At 40.3% G+C, this 16,686-nt stretch overlaps 1 protein-coding gene across 1 annotated transcript in view; it reads left to right on the top strand.

Moving 5' to 3' along the window:
• Positions 1-8,116, top strand: part of LOC128742688 (netrin receptor unc-5-like) — a 297,884-nt gene extending 289,768 nt beyond the window's left edge. Inside the window, exon 11 of the mRNA XM_053839127.1 lies at positions 5,496-8,116. Within this exon, the coding sequence (XP_053695102.1) occupies positions 5,496-6,877 (1,382 nt within the window). The 3' untranslated portion in view covers positions 6,878-8,116. The remainder of the gene's footprint in view (positions 1-5,495) is intronic.
• Positions 8,117-16,686: the final 8,570 nt, after the last annotated feature.

Raw genomic sequence — 16,686 nt, 5'->3', positions numbered from 1 at the left:
TCATTGTCTCATCATCGATAATGAGATTTGCGTCAAGACGGACTTCCAGCAGCTTCTGGGACTACTGTTTTTCACCGCCCAGCACAAGTTTGAAAAAAATTCCTTTCCGTTTATAGCGAATGTAACCTGTTTTTTAACATTTTACAGGCATAATGGCTTTTAAATTTAGTACTAATGCTGTTTAAACTCGGTTTAAACAACAAACTTGCCGTTTAAACAGCTGAAACATTTTGGACCCTGCGGTATGTTTGTAAACAAAGGCGCCAGTATCTGGCAGATGACGTCACCTTGATTTGGTCTATGCACCGGAACTAAGGCCCATCGAAAAATACTGGGCTATTAAGAAGTAGGCTCTACGGAAGTATCCCAAGGGAGCCAAATCTGAGGAAGACTTGAAGAAAAAGTGGGTTTTCGTACAGAAGCAGCCATATGTTGTACAGAATCTTACACTGAGAAAATTTTTCATATAGTTTCTTTGTGTCCCACATATAGATTTTTGCAGTGTGCCCTATAAATGATCTTTATGTGCCAAACAGTTATCATTTATGTGCACGCGAAAAATTTGCGCATACTATTCATATGCGTATAATTTTTATGTGTATAATGGCGCATATTATTCATAGGCATATAATTTTTATGTGTATTTCTGGGAGGATTGTGTTTATATGCGGTACGTGATAACCATATGGAAATTTACTATTAGTTACGTGCAGAATATTTTGAATGTATGAGTAGAATTAAGCGTAAGGTGCGAGCATACGATTATGGTATTGAAGTTGAATGAAATAAACATTCCAAAAGCTTACTAATGGGTTATATTTCATTTTCTGAAAGCTTGAAAAGGATCGGTCAATTAGGCAATTTTCTATAGCGTTTCTTCCGTGGTGCAATTTGATGTGGGACACCCTTTACGTTCTTGAAGTTCTGCTATCGGCCATTGATGACATCGACGATGGTGTTCCTCGTCAAGGAGTTTTAATAGGCCGTATGAATAAACGAGTTAGAGCAAACTCTCCCATAAGATTTACACGGGAAAAGCAAGGCAAACCAGGCTTGGCATACACTTTTCGCTTCGATTTTGCTCTTTTGATTACTGCTTCTCAGCCAAGCAAAATTTGAAAAAGTGATGTATGGGGTGTGTGTAGAATTTGTTATAATCTACAATATTGCTGAAGGAAGCATTACTGTGCATTTTGTATTTATGGCGCTATAAGGCTGCTACCCTCTTGGTAGCTAAAAGAGCGCTCTTTTTGCTACCAACGGCGTTGCTACCGAACAGCACCGTAAATACTAAAGATAAAGCTTCACTTTCTTCAGCAATATTATAGATAATTACTAGCTCTATAAATGCCCCATACACCACTTTTTCAAATTCTGTTTGGCTGAGGAGCAGTAATCAAAAGAGCAAAATCAAAGCGAAAAGTGTATGCCAAGCCTGAGGCAAACTGTTTTATTCATACGGCCTAATGGATCATTTTACATAGCTTTTGCTCATGCTTACCGCTAGATGGACACTAAAGCGCCACATGTCATATTTAGAGTAAACTTTAAGACTGATACAGATCACACGTCATAATTTCCTTCTGTTCCGTTGTTATTGACGGATGCTGACGGTTAATCTGGGTCGGCATTTTTGGGTGGATCAATCAGATTGAAATGCAGATTGACAGTCGTTCAAAGACGTTCGTCGTGTTTGACAGAACATGTCTATGCTGGAGCCATCTGTACATTTTTCAGCTTTTTAAAAATCTATTGTCTGACTAACAGGCACGAATGATCTTTCGTAGATAGAGATTAGATTAGAGTAGAGTAGAGTAAATATTTATAAATATCTGCAGTTATTGCGTTGTATCTGCTGAGAAGCACCACGTGTCACAGGCGTACAGCAATACGGATTTAATGATTGAGTTAAACATTCGGATTTTTGTATATAGAGCGATCGGATTTGAGCATCAGATATTTCGCAGACCCGCGAAGGCACCTCTGGTCTTTCTGATCCGTTTTGCTTTATCAATCCTGGTACCACCATCGGGCCTTGTCCAGTTACCAAGATATTGAAAGGCTTCCACCTGCTCAACCATAGACTTAGAGGTCATCTGTTTCGAGGACATCCTGTTCGCTACCATAGACTTAGAGGTCATCTAGCTTGCTCTAAATATCAATATGTCGTTGTGCGAGTAAGACAATTTCATCGGCTTGGTCACGCTGCTCCATGGTCAGAAGATTCCAGGACAATCTTCGATTAAGTCTACTGTCTCATTCACAACGATGAGAAACAGCGGCGTTTACTCTAGCAGCAACCCTTATAAGGTTGAACAAAACGCTATTTTGCAACACCTTGCACGATAACGCCTCGTACTGAGCCTCGATTAGATGGACTAGGAATAGCAAATCTTATCTGGAACTCCTTTACGTCCAAGAGACCACAGATGTTTTCGTAGTTGAGTCGGTCGAACGCCTTTTCGAAGTCAATGAACACCAAAATAAGTGAGTCTTGAAATTCGTCGATCTGCCCCAATATAATGCGGAGCGTTGTGACATGCTCTACATATGATTGACTAGCACGAAATCTAACATGCTGCCGCCGGAGAGTAACGTCGATCTTCTCCTGGATCGGGTTAAGGATTGCCTTGCAGAGCACTTTAAGAGTAATACAGAGCAACGTGATGGCACGCAGGTGACCGCTTTCAGTCAAGTCTCCCTTTTAGGGACTTTGACTAATATGCTCATGCTAAATAACTTATGCATCATCTGGACTGACAAAGATGGATTAGCTATGAGCATCTTTGAGCATCAATTCATCAGCATTGCTTGATGCGGTGAACTATCCACCTTTTCGCGTGCGTAATAGCGGCTAGTGGGTACAACCTTCGAAAAATATTAGCATGCCTTTGGCAATTATATTCACGGCATGTTGACATTTCCACCATTGATTTTTGTTGTAGAACTACCAAGCGTACGTAAGCGGAGTTGCCAAAAGCAAATAAACATTTTCGAAAAGTGTACCCACTAGCCGCCATTAAGCGCGCGAAAAGGTGGATTGGCATCATGCGCTGCTGGCTTTGTTAGTCTGTGATATTTGAGACTCGAAAGAATTGTTCAAAATGCTTAGTAAATCACTCAAGCTGTCCTGTACGGTCAGCGACGGTTTCTCCTTCTTCGGCTAGGGAGTTAGTCCAGGCGTTTTGTCCGGCTTAGAAGCTTGTTTAACAGCCCTCCCCGGTTCAGAATATCGTTGACAGGAAACTTAATCATCCTCCAGGTTTCATCCGAAATCCACTCCCTCCGCTCGCTGCGCACTTTGCCGAGAGCTTCGTCGCTAGTCGTGATGAAGGCGTTCTTGATGCTGGTCCATTGTTCTTCCACAGTTCCACCAGATGGCAGCTCCGAGACTCTGGATATAAACCCTTTCAAGACATCATGAACGCGCCATGTCCAATTTCGGCTGATGCAGTTGTGGTCAATTTGTTTTTCTGTTTGGCCGTCGCGGAGAAACCACGTGACCTTATGTGCTTTCTCTCTCTCTCTCTCTCTCTCTCTCTCTCTCTCTCTCTCTCTCTCTCTCTCTCTCTCTCTCTCTCTCTCTCTCGCTCTCTCTCTCTCTCGCTCTCTCTCTCTCTCCCTCACTCTCTCTCGAGTAGTATTTACACCTCGCATAGCAGAGCAAGACTTGCCCGGATGACGTCTTGAATTCGCCAGTATCCAAGGGATCTCGCTCAACCCAAGAATTTCAAGCTTCAGGCGGCATGCTTCCCTTGTAAGTTGACCCAGCTTACCCTGCGGAGCTAGGGTCAGTATATCTATGCTGTGCTTTAAAGTCGTTTCGGATACAACAGGTTGTTACCTTAAGGTTCTTATTCGGTTGATGGGCCACCATCTTAGAAGGGAAGGGGACGGGAGGGAGAACCCCCTTTCGTATCTGCGTACAACAACCAAGGTCGACGGACCCGTAACCGCGTTGTAATCAGTTTGATCAACTTTCCAGCAAAACCGTTCTCATGATCAAATGATGGTTCTCAAAACCATGATTGTCCATATCTCTCGATGCGGTCGATGTTATCATATGCAACATTGAAATCGATGAGCATATACCGCGTAGGTAACCAGGCGTTTTTTGACAATCTACCGTAACTTAAAAGAAAGAACGTACTTTCAACGAAGTCGACCTGATAACTTATCTAGTTCTATCAATCAGTCGATGCAGACAAAGGGTTAGATATTCCGAATCCATCTTAATAAGCTTCGCTCCGTGGTGAATCACCCTTTGGGTTATAACCCCTCTAAAAAAAATTTGCTCCGATGCCATCCTTCTCAGATGGAGCTGGAATTTATTCCACGTCTGTCTCATTGCCAGTATTGGTTTCTCCGCCGTCACGATTATCTACCCGGGTGTCATCCAAGTGTTCGTCGAAGTGTTGCTTTCACCTTTCGGCCTTCTCAAATCGTGCGTTAAGGTACTACCATTCTTCTCCGACACATTTCGGTTCATGACATAAAACCTCTACGAGATGCATTGAGTTTCTTGTAGATCTTTCATTCTTCCTGAAAACTATCCAGCTGCTGCAATTATATGTACGCTTCTTGCTCCTGGTGGCGCTTTTTCTCCTGAAAGATTTGGGTTCGCTGCATCTGTGTCTTTCTGCGTTCTAACTAATGGCACTGCGCAGCGTTCTATGCATCCATCATCCTCCTACGTTCGTCATTACACCAGTCGTGCCGCTCTTTCCATTCCACGAGCCTGAAGATGCTTTGTGCTACGATGTTAATGGCTGTTACGATGATATTCTAACAGTTCTCGAGAGGGACTTCATCCAGGTTTTTCTCTTCCGATTGCGAAGCCTTTAGCAAATAACTGTTGCTTCACCCGTAAGGTTTTACTCCTGACTTTTTGGCGCATCTTAACCATCAACCAGGCAGTGGTCCGTCAGTGATAGCGGTTCAATAGCATCTGACGCCAGTTATATCTACAAGGTGCCGATAGTCAATCAAATGGAATCATTTTATGTTTCCGACTAATTTGGGGACCTTCAGGTCACCTTATTAGAAGTTTGCACAAGAAGAAGCCATGTTCTAGAAGCTGGTAATCTCAGGCCCGTTTCTTCGCACAGCTGGGATAAGCCTACCAATCACCAGTTTGTATTCCTTCTAGTGCCGAGCTAGTGGTGGAAATCCCCGGTGATGATCATGTCTTGGAAAGTGGTCTGTATTCCTGCTCAAGCTGCACATAAAATTCCTCCTTATCGTCATCGGAATTTCCGACATAAGGGCTGCACATTCGAAAACTGTTTAGACACCATCCAATCACCCGTTCCTGCGTCCCGCCTATCCTTATGAAATCTGTATCCTGCTGCTGTGTGTTTCCGCAACTCTATTAGAACGACCCGCCCAAATAACATTTGAAAATAGTGCAATATCCTATTCAAAGCAACATTAAATAGCAAACACTGTAACATTTAACCCGCCAGACCTAACGGATTCTTTTCCCTTTTTTACAGCGGGTGAATCGAACTACGACCATGCTGTCGTAGCTAATTCATCGCATCCGGCGGCAGGAACCCCAGCCGAACAGCCTGCAGCGAGCTTCCAGGGCACCGACTACACCCAAATGACGCTCACGCTGGCCGGTGCACTGATGCGACTGAATACCTACTCGGTGGCCTTGCTGGTTCCGGAAGGAGCCGTTTCCAAGCACCAAAAGCAAAGCATCGTGCTGTCCATTGTGAAAGACGACAAATTCTCCATACAGAGCCAGGGCTCGAAAATCACCTGCCTGAGTCCGGTGGTGTTCTGCGGCCCTCCGGATATTAAAATTCTCAAACCGATTGTACTGAAGGTGCCTCACTGTGCGGAGAACCTGTCCAACTGGCAGTTTTCGCTGTACTACTCGCCCGATAGTGCTACCCGGTGGAACGAGGTGGTAACCCTTGGAAAGGAGAACATCAACACGCCGGCCTTCGTACAAATTGATAAGAAATACGCGTACGTATTGACAGAGGCCTTCGGAAAATATGTACTTGTTGGAGAATCTGCCAACGACATTCAGGAACGAGTGGCCTGCAAAAAGTTGCGAATGTTCATCTGCGGACCCTCGACGGTGCCGGAGTTTTCCGACGTCAGTATACGAATCTACATTGTGGAGGATAATCCGGGAGCGGAGGAACGGTGTCGATACTGTGAGCAGGAGATTGGGGGTGTCGTGCTGGGGAAAAGTTCGGTGCTGTTTTTCTCCGACAATAGTCAAGATCTGTGTATAGATATAAGATGTGTTGGAGGTTGGAAATCCAAGCCGTTCGGAGATCGGCAGGTGATTCCATTCTCACATGTATGGAACAACAGCAATTCCACGCTGCACTGCAGTTTTACGTTGAGTCGAACAGAGCACGACAAGTGTGACTTCAAGATTGACGTACAAGCGATCCAGGAAAACAGTGGATTCAGTGTGGCACCTTCTTGTCTGAGCATCTCATCGTTTACCCCTCTCTCGAAGGATGGCACCAATTGTCAGCATTCGTCTAGTTCCTTCGAAACGATGACCATCTGCAGCGTGGGATCGAATTCTGCGAACGGCGAGCACAACGTAATAAACACCGACAAGTTTCGCCTCACGAAACTGGTGAAGAAGAAATTATGCAAATGCTTGGATCCACCTACGCAGAAGGGCAACGATTGGCGCATGCTGGCGGCTCATCTCAACGTCGATCGCTATCTGGCCTACTTCGCTACCAAGCCGTCTCCCACCGACCAGATCCTGGACCTGTGGGAGTGCCGAAATCGGGATTTGAATGCCCTCTGCAATCTGATTGAGATCTGCCGGAATATGGGCCGTCACGACGCCGTTAGCATATTGCAGGAAATTCAAGCGCCTTCCTGGTTGTAGATAGCAAGTGTGTGATAAGCCGCGATCTGAACATACGTAAAACTCGGAATTTTGGTTATACGTTCAAGGATAGATGATTATTTTTCTTCTGAAGTTTGTTTTGAGTTTGGAAAACAAAACTAGAAAATGCTGCTTAATTTGTAGTTGATTGGCCAATCAAACCGACAGCTCTGACAGCTGCATAGCAAAATCACAACGTGGGTGATCGACACGTGACCGGTTGCATAGTTCGTTTAAAGAGCGGTTGTTGGCTGCACCGCGAGCATCAAAAGCCCGGTAGCCGGTAGTCTATTATCGATGCAAATATAAGCTTAGGATCCGATCACTGAAAGCCAACCGCTGCTGCAAGATGCATTTTCACACACGCGCACGTATATAGGTCAAGTCAATCTTTATGAATATTTATAAATCATTATCTCTATCGGAGCAAGTTTCTATTTTCCCCTTTTGCGCCATCCTAGAAGGGTAGTTCATTCAGTAGCGCAATATAATAAAACGTTTCTCTTAGCATTAGTGGCATGGTGTAACGAAATCGGCGCACAACGAGAAAAAACGTGCTAATATTATGGCCATCGATAACCAACTGTGCTCGGGGTTCGCTTTCAGTGTGCCAACGATTCCTGCTAAACCATTACCACATACCAGCTAACGAGAGCACTGCGCTAGAGGCTGGCAGTTGAGCTCGCAGAAGCATCGTCTGTTATTATTTAAATTATTATTTTGCTCAATGATTTTTACGCTGCTACAAGGGAATGGTTGTGCAACAGAGTTTAACAGAGACCCTAAACAGCAGAGCCCGATTTTGTTTCAATCGAACCGATCGAAACCCAGTGGCGACCGAAGTTTTAGCCGGTAATTTCAATAACTGTTGGCCGTTTTCAATCATGGTTTCACAAATCGAATTTAATGCCTTTTGCTCGGTCCGATCAGCTCCTGTCGGCGGTCCAAGATAATACCAGGCGCGTACGTCGAAATAAAACACACAACTTCCAATCGAAAAAATGGCCTTTGGCATCCGGACCGCACCGCTGCGCCGTTCACAATAGTGTGGCTACTACCTATCATCATTATTACTATTAGCAGCTGAATGAAACTTTGCTCGATCGTTGGATGAAATATGGCCGAAGTCAATTGAACGTTGATGGTTGGAATTGATTTTATATTGTAAAATTTACAATTCTCCGATCGACGACAGGCTACGTCTAGAATGTACCTATTGAGTATGACCAAATCGACACGTAACCAGGGATGGTTCGATCACTTTGACTCAATTTTGATTCATTTGACAGTACCGTCTTAACGGGGCCAAATATGACGAAGTTGTATATGAGACATTTGTAGAACAGGTTATTATCTATAATTTTGCTGAATAAAGTTTTGCTGTATCTTTTGTAGTTACGGCGCTACAATGGTAGTATCTTGTTAGTGACTAAATGAACGTTCATTTAGTCACTGATGAGTTACTAGCGTTGTAGCAACGTAACTACAAACGATACAGCAAAACTTTGTTAAAAAAATTGTAGATTAGAACTAGCTCTATAAATGTCCCATATATAACATTGTCATATTTGGCTCGGCTGAGACGGTACTGTCAAATGAATCAAAATTGAGTCAAAGTGATCCAACGATCTCTGCACGTAACCATCTTTGCTTAGTGTGCAATTGAGATGTTTGTCAAAACTATGGGTCCTATTCTCACGGCCACCTCATTGAGAACTTTTATTTTATCACTTTCTCCATTTAACTATGTTGATTTATTTTGAAATGTCAATTAATAATGTGTCTGAACCTGTATGATAGTGTCCAAAACCAGCGATTCCAGAAAACTTTATCACAGCAATTGAATTTACTATCAAATAAAGCTTACTGTACTAAAAGTGAGAATAAGGGCCAAAGGACAAAAAGTTAAGTTATTCAATCGCTCTGGTTCGATTGTTTCTTGATGGATCAATGTTTTGTAATCTGAAACTACTCACGACTGCGATGTCCAACCTAATTCAACTGAGTTGATTTGCTTTACTTCAATCCGTGTATCAAGTTTTGTATTCGCCATAATATCTGAGTGACAAGAACTTTCAATTATACGCGAATATTCATCAGCTAAGATATATATTCACCTACACGAAAAAAACGGAGGGAGAAAAACATATTAAGCGAACATTTTAACCAAGACTGAATTTGTAAATAAATAAATAATTAAAGAAGAGAGCAGTGTTTAAAATTAAAACTCATACCAGAAAAACAGTGAAACTATTTCGAAATGGAGATAAAGCATGTTATACCAAATAAAAAATGCTATGTAAATAAACTGAATGGAGAAGTACTACGTAAATAAACTCTACCGAAACTATTATAATTGCTGCTACTGCTACTACTATTGCTACTTCTACTACTAGTGCAAAACACTACTCATGTTTCTAATAATGTTAAACTACAATTTTATTCTACTTTGTCCAGATGCATTTGTACTCGGATTAAACTGTGCATGTAGGTATTGTTTGTTTTTGTATAAAAAAAAAGTTACTCTGTATTAGGTTGAAATTATTTTTACGCGAGGAAAACCACGGTGATACTGAACACATTTTTCTCTTTTCTGTTCACTAAATTAACCAGATCGGAAAAAAGTTACGAATGAATTTAAAAATTATTTTAAAAATAATTAACGAACTTACGAAAATGCCTTCTACTTCAATGTTAGATTAAATTGTTTGTCCATGGAATTAGGAAACATATACTTAAAAGTTTTATCCTTTGATCCCCAGTCTTACAATTTCAAATTGAAATTAATCGTACTATGGTTATAATTTTTAAGACAACTTTTTAGCCGTTTGTGAGTGAAAGCTGTTTAGAAGTTTAGAAGTATCATTTTTTTAGGGTCTAAGTTATCTATTGCAACTTTTCTTTGATAAAACTACTATAAGTTCAAGTGAGCCTAAAGAACGAACATCCGTTGGGTTAAATAACTGCCCACTGCCGGTCACCAATAGCCAGTGCCAACAATCGACTGTAAAAAACGCAAATGAATCGCATAAACACACCGATATTCTTGTTACAAATTCAGCTATTACCTGTAACTATAACTTCAACTGCCATTAATTATCACCGTAGAATGCCCTGTCAGCGCAGGGAATCGAATAAAATACAGCCTGAATTCGTTAATTGGGCCACGACTGCACTCCAGCTGATTCGCTAATTGGGCCGACTGACAGTTGTTAGAAAATTCTAAACTCGAAAATTCCATACAATTTTGACATTCAAGTTGTCACATAGCCCAATTAGCGAACGCCCAATTAACGAACCGCCCAATTAACGAACCACCAATTAACGAAACTTTGCTGTATTTGAAATCAACGAACGATTAGTCATCCGCTTGCGGATGCTGCAAATTATGGTCAACATTTATATATTTATTTTTTACCAACACAAAATAGACCAACCAAAGGTACTGACGCTGCAGAAAAAATGCAAAATCCGACGCAAACACAAACCGGCACGCGGAGCGGTGTGCATTAAGCAATTCACGGAAGCGGAAATGTTGTAAATGCAAACTGTGAAATTTATGCTGGCCTGTTTTGTAAATATAGTAACAATTTGCACACAATTTCGCATGGGTGTTTTATTGACGTATCATTTGCCGAAGGGTATCGACCACCAGAACCAGGGAGCAAATCCTAATTACTGCCCCGTGGTGCGTTGAACAAAGCCACATTCCCTCAGTGAGACCCTCATTTCCGACGATCTAAAATTCAACACTTGAAAAGAAAAACAATTATCATCAGGAATTCAGCAAACGCTCTGCCTGACTAGACTCTATGCTAATTAAGGGACAAAAATGAAACCACAACCATTATATCACTATAGGCTAATTACAACAATATACAAAAAACTGCCGGTTTAAAACTCATAACTACATGTAATAATTAAAATATGGAAAAACAAGCTTTTGTGAAACAAACAAAGAAACGAACAAACAATACAATAGAATAAAATAGAATTGTGTTGACACCAGATCGTGTAACAATCATTAGCGGAACGAGCCGTCAAGTGATGTGCATTTAGCAAAAATGTTGTATTCACGAACCAATCACATACATAGGTTCCACACATAATATCAAGAGTAAGAGCTAGCGAATTGAAAAAGGCAATTCACCAGCAACTGTAATCGAAACTGTCTAACAATACTATGCAACCACTGCTGAGAATGAGTTATGTATTTAGAGAAAACGAGAAATTGTAGATATTTTACATGTGTAATAAATTTATGTATAGAATCTAAGGTTACGAAATTTATATAGTATACACGTATGGATATATATATTTGTTATAAAATATAATCTGAATTATACAAAGAAGCTGACAATTTTTTTTTTTAATTTCTTAATATCACATATTTTCTCATCCAAAGAATCCGATTCAAACCTCATTATTGAAACTAGCGCATTATTGAAATCTACCTGAAGTTCTCACACAGTATTGAAAACGGAAAGCCGTTTTCGTTCATAATTTTCCGTAACTCTAGTCGGCCTCTAAAGTTGAATTCGCAATAATCCGCCGAGCACCGACAATCCATGAAGGGGACCACGAATCTAGTGGCTTATGATGACAGACGATGGAAGAATACACTTTGCATCTAGGCATAGGTAGATGGCCCCGTTCTTCCATTTCTCTGGTAGTCATTTCGGACCCTCAATCTCAAATACCAATTTATGCAAAAAGCTGACCAGCTTATCCGGGCCCATTTTGTAAAACCCCGCTGCAATAATCCTTTCCAGCATATTTTTCTGCGCACTGTTAAGTAAGTCAGGTCGAGCGATTCGACTCAACTTAGTTACTGTCAAGTGTTACCAAACTTTATGTTTTCGACAGGACAGTCAAACGGCAAAGCAAAACGACACTTATTTATTTTATGCCCGACGTTTTGATATATTTAACAACTTTCTAAAGAAGTTAGAACCACGTATCGTATTTTGTCTGGTGGCTTCTGCAAAAGGTTTAAACTAGTCACATTGATCAGTATCTAATACTAGCATTAACCGAGTGTATTCGAACGAAATTCTTGCGGATCGTTTTAACATACACTCTGGCTGAATCGGTACACTATTTGGCTATTATAGCCATAGCTTCGCCGACGGGTTATCGTGCGTGTAGTGCGAAGCTTGGGTGTCAACAAGAAATTTGTTCACCTGCTTGAACTGTTACTGACTAAAGCACATGATTTTTACGCCCATGCTGCAATAGCTGGAAGCGCGGTTGCAGCCCTGCCCATGGATGCATAGTTGACGTAACAACCATCACCATCATTGTTGGGAAATAAAGATTATTCATGAGAAATGGGCCGACAAGGTTTTGTAATTCAATGTAAGTTTATTTTATCTGAAAAACGCCTACACCAGTTTTTGCGAATAATGAGTCGTTGTGATGAATGTTTATTCGCATAGTTTGGCGTAAAAACTAGGCTGCTACGTTCGTAGCTCTTATATCAGCTGAATTCCCTGCAACAGTAGCACTCAATACGTTAGTTTTTCTCTGCCACTGTAGGCATATTATATGTTGAACAATTTTTTTTTGTCTTTGGATCCTAATTTGTAGAAAATGATGAATACCCAGAAAGTATTATTTTCCAGAATACTATTCTCCAGAAAGAACTAATCGCCAGAATACTATATTCCTGAAGACGAAATCCGCGAAATAACAGTTACCGTAAGCGCGTCTAATTTTGTGCATCCCGCGTTTCAGTTAAAAATTTCCAATTTCCGATGAATTTTTATCTTATTTAACGTAAAATATGTATACATTTAGTTCTTAACTAGAGAATATTTCAATTTTTATTTAAAACTAGCTGAGAGCCCGATCTTACTCGGGGCAGCTCTGTGTCACAGTCACTTGTACATCAGTTATTGTAACCGAAATGCTTATAATGCTAAAATATAACGCTTGTTGCTCTTTTGGACGTTCCTTCCCATTTGTCAGCTACCAGGAGCAAGTATGCACAAATTGTTGGCCGAGCCCACTCTAGACCGTGCCACATAAAATTGACCATGGGACAAACATGGTGTTCTCAGATCAAAGGGGGGGATTGCTCCTGTGACTCAAATGGAGTCGACCAGTAACACTTAACACTAATGGTCAGTGGAGTTTTGAAATGTCGTGTTTTTTACATCCAGACGTAAACAACTCCGGAAGTTTCCGAAAAAATTGTCGCAAATACGCAATAAATTTGTGTTGTACTAAGAAATGCTCAATTTCCCAACAAACATTTTATTTGAAGAGCAGTTTATTCAACCATTATACAGCTAATATCCAGTAAACAAGCGCTTGATAAGCTGTTATTCAACAAAAATGTTTGTTGGGTTATTCTATAAAACACTTTTAAATTCTTGTTTAACTTAGAAATAAGCGCAAGAACATTAATCTTTTGAGAAGAGTAATGAAAAATAGAGCTCCTAGCAAAATTGAACACAGTTATAAGTGTAGGACAAGAATGTTAAATGTTGAAATGAAACGAATATTAAATGAATAAAATGTTAAATAAAATTCTAAGTTAAATAATATTATATTATACGTGAAAAAGAAAAGGATACATATTTCTCAAGTTGATATCCGAAGTCCGCCAATTTGCATTAGACAGAGTACATATTCGCCCCGCCCCACAGTGCGTTGAGCCATAGACAAAAATCATTTTTCACTTTTTTTTAATCGGGTATACTAAGTATTTCAAATTGTTTATAGATGCCTTCTGCTATATAAACAAGTATTATTTGCTTGGGAAAGCGTCACAACTACTATTACAAGCGTTCAAACTGTCAAGTTGCAGAGTGGATTTTACTTACAAATTTTGCTTTCATTTTTGAAGGTTATTCTTCACGCTCGTAAAAGTTTCATAGCTTGTGTAATCAAAATCTTTAAAATGGAGAATAACAATCAAGATAAGTAGAATAAATTTTGGTTATAGAAGGAATTCATTTTGACCTCACTCCTAAGAAATCGCCCCATAGAAACGACATAGATATTGTCCTTCAAAAAAACAGAACTCCAACTTTGATTACTGATTTAAAAAATGTTCCACCGACTTCCAAGCTAAAATATACACAAAATAATTGTTCAAAGTGTCCTCTACAAGATCGAACAGATTTTAGCTGCAACTACTTGCAACTCTGCAAGATATTTCAATATTTGTAGATCAACGTCAAGCACTGATAAACCGTCAGATTTCCGTTATTATGTTATCCCTGTTAGAAGAAACCTCTGTTTATGAAGCTTTGTGCTATTACTGTTCAAAATTAAACTCAAAGCGATTTTATTTCATATAGCGAGTAAATATTTGTTTAAAAAAATGAATAAACTTAATCGGTATTAAGTATTGCCAATTTTTCCCGTTTCTCGGGTTGAATAATGACGAATAATCGATGATAACGTGTTTCCTTCTGGAAATTCGTTTCGCGGATCTAATTAAAAGGTTTTCAAAAATTTCCCAACAAAAACAGAACGTCGAGCTGTACAGACTTTGTCTCAAATTATGCCACGGAAAATTATTATTTACTTTTCCGTTACGGCTGAGAATGGCAAAAAAGACTTAAGTGTTAAACACTAGCCCTGTTCACAGATATAGATTTGTTAGTGTGAAACTATATTTTGCTTAGAAGTGCAAACGTCTTTCATAAACATAGCTTTCCAAGCTTTCATGCACTGAAGAAAAACTTTTCGCTTACCGAAATTGCAGCCAAGGTTGATCTTCGAGTGCTGCTTAATCTAACACTAGATGGCATTGCTAAATTTACCAAAGTATTTCTAGTACAAATGCCGCTTTCACAAACAACATTGGTAGTTATATAACCGACGGCAACCCATATAATGATGAAAAACTTTTGCAACGCTTGCGTAAAAATTTGGTGTTTGGGACATTTCTTAAATATTGTCTGTAGCCATAATGTAAATATTTTGAGACATTTAAGCAAATACTAGCTTCTATTATCACAAACTACTTTTTTCATTACACTAGCTTGATAAAATGACTAAAACTAGCAGTTTTGATTTTTGTCCCGCTGTCCCATACGTTCAACGCACTGTGCGCCCCTTCTACTATTCGCGTTGACGGCATTTAACGATCTCTTGCACACTCATAGAAATGCCCGTATGTGCGTGTGGGTGAAAATCTGCCAAAATGTTTCGATCTCTTGCGCTCTTTAAGAAATACCTGTTCCGCTTCACCCCTACAGTAAACTTTTGGATGTGGCAGCAGCTTACGTTCGTCAACGCAAATTGCGTGAGAGCTCATTTGAATGTCGGACGCTGAGAAGTGCACATCGTGAGCGTTAATCAGTTCAGTCAGGAAGAACATCAGTAGCAGCCGCAGCAACTCTTGAGCCTTCAAGTAGTCCAATCGAGACCGAAGGACGTCACCCGATCGACGAGTAAGCGAGCCATTCTTGGTGAGCCCTCTGTCCTACATCGGCAACGATTAGCAGCATCCGATCGATGATCCTCTGTCGACGGCCCTCTGTCCTATATCGGCAACGATTAGCAGTATTCGATCGACGAGTAAGCGAGCCATACTTGGCGATCCCTCTGTCCTATATCGGCAACGATACTAGTTAGTAACACGCGCAGAGATGCTACCCGGTTACGGAAATTTCGACAATAAGGAGCACCATTTACTTTTTCCATTTAGTTGGAATGAGTAACATCTTGACTGAAATGAAGACCCCCAATGAAGGCAGTGTTCAGTTGAATGAAGCTAAGTACAATGCTTTTTAAATCGGAATATCGAGTCGTCGGATTAGCGGCATAGTGTAGTACGGATTATTGGATTTAACTGTTACAGTTTTAAAAATTTTACAGTTACAAATTTTAAACAGTATATCAGAAACCATTCACAACATGCGGCCTACTCAATTGTTGGGTAATTATATGCTGTCCTTACTCGCTACCGTTCGTTCGGACTCAACTAGGGGATAACTCCTACTACTGTGTTACCTGACCCATAACGAATATACGTTATATACGGGGGATGGTCCCGTAACTCACAAACTTTGTGGTTTTTCGTTTAATTGATCATAAATTCGAATAGAGCCTACAAATATCAACTCTATAACATAAGAAATTACATGTTTACTCCAAAAATAAAAGCATGAGAGTTTATAGAATTTCGGAAATAGGGGTGCGTTATGAGTCAGGTAAGACAGTAGTCAATAAACTTAGAAAAACGCATGCACCTAAATAAAGGTGATTCCTCATACACCTCCCACCCCCCTCCCCCCCGCAGTGGCTGGTGCTTCCGACGGCGGGTCGCCGGCCCTGAATCGTTTGCTACTTACACGATAAAATAGGTGCCACATCTTGTAATGAGCGTAATTCATTTGCGAAAAAAGAAGTGGAATTTACTTACTCGTTACGGGTTACTCGTTAAATATTTTTCTGGATATTGGAGCTTTCTGGCAAATAGTACTTTCTGGGAATCGGTTATCTGGAATTTAATACTTTCTGGGAATTGGTTTTCTGGAATTTATTACTTTGTGGGCATTGGTTTTTTGGAGAATGAGTCTTTCTGGGGAATACCCTTCGGTATTTTATCTTCTGGTGTTTAGTTTTCTAGAGAAAGTCGGACAACCGTAGAAAGTAATAAAAACTTTAATACCGCCATCCGGGATGAGATTGTGCCACGGAGGTGAGATTGTGCCAAAAACCAAAAATGTTTATTTGTGAAAATTTATTATATCTATATAGAAACTGGTGACCTAAATTCAAAATGATGATGAACATAACATATTTTTTCTTAACTTAGAATGGAACACACATAATATTAGCAAACT

This window comes from Sabethes cyaneus, chromosome 3 (assembly GCF_943734655.1).
Source record: "Sabethes cyaneus chromosome 3, idSabCyanKW18_F2, whole genome shotgun sequence".
Taxonomy (NCBI): Eukaryota; Metazoa; Arthropoda; class Insecta; order Diptera; family Culicidae; genus Sabethes; species Sabethes cyaneus.
Note: the sequence above shows the minus strand (reverse complement) of the source record. Positions and strands in the feature narration are given on the sequence as shown.